The 7,174-nt window shown below is 35.9% G+C and overlaps 1 protein-coding gene across 1 annotated transcript; it reads right to left on the reverse strand.

Moving 5' to 3' along the window:
- On the reverse strand, window positions 1-1,287 carry LOC145689417 (uncharacterized). Its single transcript, XM_081763572.1, has one exon. The coding sequence runs from the start codon at window positions 1,285-1,287 to the stop codon at window positions 1-3; it is 1,287 nt and encodes a 428-aa protein (XP_081619698.1).
- Window positions 1,288-7,174: the final 5,887 nt, after the last annotated feature.

Below are 7,174 nucleotides of genomic sequence, written 5' to 3' on the forward strand. Positions count from 1 at the left end.
TTATTCTAAGTATCTTGACGGAACAATCACTTTTCGACCACACCTCGTAGATAAATCACCAACTCGGCTGCTCTTCACCACAGGAGATTGTGACTCCACTGATTCCGCCACAGCATGTTCTGACTCCATTCGTTCCACCACAGGATGTTCTGCGTCGTTAACCAAATACCCAGGCATCGATTCCTCTAGAGGATACAGTCTCTGCACCGGACGAACAAGGATCCCGTTTTCTGTTTTCAGTTTCACCACTCTAACATGATCATCTTGACCCGGGAAGAAATCAACTACTCTCCCTAATGGCCAGTTAATCCTACGTTTTTCTTCAGTTTCAACCAAGACGACGTCACCCAACTTTATGTCCTTAGCATGCCCTTTCTCTCGTTGTCGCTGCACTAATAGTCCCAAATATTCAGTCCTGAATCTGTCTCTAAATCTCTTCTTCAGGTCTTGTAGTTTTCTGTGGGACGTAAAACTCAAAATTTCATTTTTTTCTTGTAGTTTTCTGTACTTCTTTGTTAATTGAAAACTTCCAATGTCATCCAAATCTGTCACACCTGTTTCCCGATTATCTTGAAGAAACATGGCAGGTGTTAACGGCTGTAAATCATCATCATCTTCAGATAAGTAGGTCAAAGGTCGAGAATTCAAAACTGCTTCACAGTCACATAGTAAGGTCATCAGTTCCTGATAGTTCAACGATGCCCTCCCCAGCGTTTTCTTTAACAAGGATTTCAATGTTCGTATAATACGCTCCCACCAGCCGCCCCACCAGGCCGCACTAGGTGGTATAAATTTCCACTGAATTCTCTTGATTGAGGACTCAACAGCTATTTCCTCCCACTTGATAGTGTGGAATAGATTACTAGTCCCCACAAAATTGGTCCTGTTATCACTGTAGATGATTTTAGGTCTTCCTCTTCTCGCTACGAATCTTCGTAAGGCCAACAAAAATTCACAAGTTGACAGGGCCAGAACCAATTCAAGATGAACAGCCCTATATACTGCACATGTAAACAACACTATCCAAGCCTTCGTGCCATCCTGCAGAATTAATGGTCTAGTTAAGTCCACTCCAGTGATTTCAAAAACTAAGGCATCTCTTACTCGATCTTTAGGTAAAGCAATTGGATTTACGGACATTTTCTTCGCATCATGTCTTCTACACTTAACACACTTGCGGATAAGAAAAAGCACCGTCTTTCTTGAGCGTAGAATCCAAAATCTTTCCCTCAGTTTGTTCAAAAGAATCCGTGTTCCAGCGTGTAACATTTCCAAGTGTTCTTGCATTATCAACATATGCACCAACTTTTCAACCGAGGATCACCAGTAGTCTGCTACAACTTCTCAACACTCTTTTCGTCTTACTTAATTGACTTTTCAATTGTAAATATCTGACAATTTACGGCAATTCCATTCTGGTATTTTAATCTTAAACATGTCTTCAAGTAAGGATCGGCAGCAGTTTGATCTTAAGATTAGCAAGAGTCTGCTTGAGCTTCAAATCACTACTTTCGCCCTACTAAATAGACCTGTTTTCAATTCTAAGTATCTGACAATTTACGACAATTTCCTTCTTCCATTTTATCCATAAATATGTCAGTAACTAAACATTAACAAGCCTGTGCTTCGTCTTTTAAAACACTATTCGCCCTACTGAATACAGTCACTTTTCAATTGAAAATCTCTGACATTTGACGACTATTATGTTATTTCATTTTATTCTGAATTATCTAAGTATAGGCTGCGTCATCTTCAGACACTTTTTTCGTCCTACTGAGTGGACTCACTTAACAATTGTAAATATCTGACAAATTAGGACTATTCACCTCTTTGTTTTCCTTCTTAAGTATGGTATTTACTAAAGACCTGCAAGACCATGGTCAGCTACAGGACACTCGTTTCGCCCTGCTGATTGGTCTCACATTTCAATTGTACATATCTGAAGACATCACTCTGCATAAATATCCAAACACTCCTTTCGTCTACAGATTGGATTTACTCACCAATTGTAGACATCTGACCACTTACGAGAATTCCGTTCTTACATATACTCCTATATTTGCTAGTAACTAAAGATAACCTAGAGTCTAATTTCTTTAACTTACAAAAACTCCTTTGGCGTATATATTGGATCCCTCTTCAAATGTAAATATCTGACAGAGTACGACAATTCTGTTATTTATTTTTTTCTTAAATATATCAGTAACTAACAATCAACAAGAACGTGTTTCATCCTCCAAACTCCCCTTTGGCTTTCCGAAATGGACACACAGAACAATTGTAAACATCTGACAATTTACTGAAATTCAGTTTTTCTTTATATACCTAGATATGTAATTACTTAATGTACATCGAGAGTTTGCTTCATGTTCCAAACACTTCATTCGCCCTGCTAAATAGACACACTTTTCAAATGTAAATAACTGATAACGTACAACAATTCCCTTCTATTATTTCATTCTTAAATATGTCTTCAACTAACTATCAGCGAATGTGTGCTTCAACTTCCAAAAACTCCTTTCGCAGTGGTAAATAGACACTTTTAAACTCCAATGTCTGACAATGGCCGACAAATCCGTTCTTTCATTTTTAACTTAAATATGTCAAGAACTAACGATCAGCAAGGGACTGCATCATCTTTGAAATACTCCTTTCGTCATTCTCGATGTAAAAGATACAATGTACGACAATTCCATTCTTTTATTTTATTCTAAAATATTACAGTTAATGACAATTAGCATGTCTGCTTCATCACTAAAACACTCCTTTCGTTTTACTCAATGGCCTTACTTTTCAAATTAAAATATCTGACAATTTACGACAATTCCTTTTTGTATTTCATTTTTAATATATATAAAAACTACAGATCAGCAAGAATGTCCTTCAGTTTCCAAACATCCCTTACTCCCTACTGAATGAACTAACTTAAAAATTGCGAATATCTGACTTATTACGAGAGTTCCGTTGTCTGTTTTATTCCTAAATATGTCAGTAAGTAACGATCAGCTAGAGTTTGCTTTATCTTCCACTCACCCCTTTCGCCTTAGAGAATTGACATACTTTTTAATTCCAATTATTTGATAATTTACGACAGTCCCGCTCTTTGTTGTCATTTTTAAATGTCTGCAATTAACGTTTAACTAACGATCAGCAGCAGTTTACTTCACAAACAACACTCCTTTCGAGCTATTGTATGGAATCATTTTACAATTAAAAATGTCTCATAATTTACGAAAATTCCGTTCTTTCAGTTTATACTTAAATACGTCATTAACTAGGGATATTGAGAGTTTTATCATCTTGTGAACTATTCTTTTCGTCCGAAAAAATCTGACAGTTTACTACAATTGTGTACTATCATTTTATTCTTAAACATGTTGGAAACAAACGATTATCGTGAGTCTGCCAAACATACTAACATGCCTTTCGCCCTACTATATGCACTCACTTTCCAATTGTTAATAACTGACAATTTACGACTTCTGTGCTTTCAGTTCATTCTTATATACGTCAGCAACAAACGGTCACCAAGACCCAGCTTCATATTCCTAACATTCTTACGCATTACTGAATTGACTTACTTATCTATTGTAAATATCTGACAAATTACGACATTTCCCTTATTTCATTCATTCTCAAATATGTTGGCAACCAAGAATCAGCAACCGTGTATTTCAGGTTCTAAAGACTCTTTCCGCCCTACGCAATATATTCGCTTTTTACTTCTAAATATGTGATATTTTACTACAATTGTGTTCTTTCATTATATTCTTAAATAAGTAGGCATCTAACGATCAGGATGAGTCTGCTATATCTTCCAGACACTCATTACGTCCTTGTGAATAGAATCACTTTTAAACTGAAAATGTAATACAATTCTTTTTTTCACTTTATACTTAAAAATATCCCAGTATCTGACGATATGAAAATAAGTTTCATTTTCCGGACCGTTTTTGTCCTGCAGAATTAAACAACTTTTCAATTGTAAATATCAAATAATTTATGACAATTCAGTTATTACATTTCAATTTTATATTTGTCAGTCAATATCGACCAGCGAGAGTTTGAGTTATTTTCCGAAAACTCTATTCGTCCAAGCGAATGGACTAATTCAAGATTTGTAAATATGAGACTATTAAAGACAATTCCGTTATATGATTCTATTACTAAAGATGTCTTCAACCAAGGACCACCACGAGTCTGCTTGTGCTTCCGAACACTCCTTTCGGCCTACTGAATGAACTCACCAATTGTAGATATCTTACAATTTACTACAATTCCGTTCTTTCATATATTTCTAATTTGTCAGTAACTAAAGATTAGCAATTGCCTACTTCAGCTTCCTAAAACTCCATTGGACATCGCACTTCGATTGCAAATATCTTACAAATTACTATAATTCGGTCACTTTATACTTAAATATGTCAGTAACAGACGATCAACAAGAGCGTGCTGCATTATCACTTTACTGAACTGAAACACCTGGTAATTGCTAATATCTGACAATTAACGACAATTTCGTTCTTTCATTTGATTCTTAAATATGTAATTAACTAAGGATGAGCGAGAGTTTCTACATCTTCCGAACACTCCTTTCGGGCAGTTAAATAGTCTCGCCTTTCAGACATAAATTTCTGACAACGTACGAAAAATCCGTTCAATCATTTTAAACTTAAATATGTCAGTAACCTTAAGCAAGAGAGGAAGATTATTTATCAAAGTAGAATATGATTTATACACTATCGAAAGCGCTAGTACACTTATTACGAAACTCAATAAAAGTTTTCCGAATGCATATACTGTACAATTTATTTTCATATACAGAGATTAAAACAGTTAGACAGATGTAAAAACGCTAAACACATTTGTTATCGTTTCGAAAGTACAACGTATCAAATTATAAGTATTTTCCCCGGGTAACCTACAGAGTCCCAGGCGGGTTTCAACTCAAAAATTGCAATTGGTAAGGTGATCAAGTTACATATCGGGCATAACAGGGGATTAAAAACTGTTCGGAAGTAAAAGAAGACGGATCAAGTCTCGACTCTCTAACATTACTATGTGGGATATAGCGGCGGGTAAAAATTTAAGCAAAACCATCATTGTAAAATCTATGCCCAACCCAAGAAACCATACAGTGAGATGATGTCAAAACAAAAATGCACATGTGGGATCATTTCAATAATACAATAATTGAAAGTGTAAATATTTGTCCCATGGCACAGCGCAGGACGCCAGATGGGGCTCAACCTTAAAATTTCCAAATGGCAAGAGGAGGAAAGTAGAAAATGGTTAAAAAGCTGTTTTACATGAATGCAGATCGAAGTTTGGACACTCTAGGATAACGCTGTGCAAACATCTTACTTTTTAGTTCTTCTGTCTGTAGTCGGCTTTTTTCATTTTATTTATTTTACGTAACTTAAAGAAAGGAAAAGCCCCTACTCTGAGATCGTGCTCTTCGGGCCCAGTAATGTGTACATGAATAGAGAAATAAAAAAATCAAATTAATAAATAGAGAGTCAAAATGTAACTACGCGACTTCTTTAAGTATGGAACTGAATAGTTTACATATAATGTACAATAATAGAACTTATTCTCTTTGTCTGGATTATCAAGCATAAAATGATTCTAAGAAACAATTTTTGTACTTGGAACAGGAAAGACGGGCAAATGTCACACAGTGACAAGAAGTGCCGATGGCAAAATGGAAAGCCAGTGCGCTCAGAGAATGAAATTGAAGATGCACATTTTGACCAGAAGTCATTTAGCATAGGGTAATTTCAGAAACTCGATGATGTTTCTGTGTTGTTTCATTTTTCATCAGCTTCTACACGAAATGGTACTTGACTCCGTTTGTCAATTAAAAAATTTAGAGGAAAACCTTGTGTTTACCCCTCTGAGACCTTGCGGTTACCCTGGGACAAATATTTTTACTTTGAATCATTGTGCTTTTGAAATTATGACACACGTACCTTTCTGTTTTGAAACTCGGCTTACCGTTTCAATTGTTTTGGGATGGATACAGACTTTACAATGATGTTTTGCTTATGTTTTGACCGACCTCCATTTTGCACAAGGTATTTTAGGGAGTCGATACTTGTTCCGTCTTCTCTCCTTTACAACAGCTTTCAGGCGATATGCTTCTTGATTCATTTACCACTTCCAGTTCTTCAGTTAGGCCCTGTCTGGGACTCTGTGGGTGACCGTGGAACAACACTAATTACTTTGTTGCGTTGTACTGTTGAAACGACGACAAATATGTATAGCTTTTGTTGTATCTGTCTCACTGTTAGCGATTTCTAGACGTGCCCTGTATGTGCATATAATTCGTACAACATATGCATTCGGAAACTTTGTATTAGTTTCGTAATAGGTGTCATTAGTGTTTTCCATTACTGTATAAACCATCTTCCACTTGGATATATAACCTCCCTCTCTTCCCAACAACAGGAGTCTGCTTAATCTTCGAAACACTCCTTTCGTTCTACTGAATGGATTCACCTATCAATAGTAAATATCTGACCACTAAAAATTCCGTTCTATTTTTTTATTGTTAAACAAGTCCTGAACCAACGATCACCAAGAGTCTGCTTGACCTTCCAATCACTGCTTTAGTTCTACTGAATAGACTCGCTTTTCAATTGTAGCTATCTGACAATTTAGGCCAAATCCGTTCTTTCATTTGTTCATTAATATGTCAGTAACTAAAGATCAGCAATGGTCTTCAGCTTCCAATCACTCGCTTTCCCTACTGAATGGAATCATATTTCATTTCAAAATATCTGACGCTTTAGAATTCCGTAATTTCATATTCATTTCTAAAATATGTCAGTAAATAAAAGTCAGCAATAGTCTGTTTAATCTTTCAAACACTCGCTTCTTCACTTGAAAAAGGGAAATATCATAAATGTACGACAATTGCGTTCCTTTATTTTATTCTTAAATATCTTAATTACTAAGGACCACCAGGACTCTGCTTTAGCTTGCAAACACTCCTTTCGACCCGCTGTGTTACTCAATTCTCATTTGTAAATATCTGACAATTTTCGATAATTCCATTATTTTGTTTTATCTAATACTGTTCCGTAACTAACGAACATCATGCCAAAACACTCCTTTCGCCCTACTCGAATAGCCCAACTTTCCATTGTAAGTATCTGACAATTTACGAAAA

This window comes from Thermobia domestica, chromosome 7 (genome assembly GCF_964235325.1).
Source record: "Thermobia domestica chromosome 7, izTheDome1.hap1.1, whole genome shotgun sequence".
NCBI lineage: Eukaryota > Metazoa > Arthropoda > Insecta > Zygentoma > Lepismatidae > Thermobia > Thermobia domestica.

Coding starts and splice junctions, on each gene's coding strand:
- LOC145689417 (XM_081763572.1), bottom strand. CDS start 1,287: ATGCAAGAACACTTGGAAATGTTACACGCTGGAACACGGATTCTTTTG.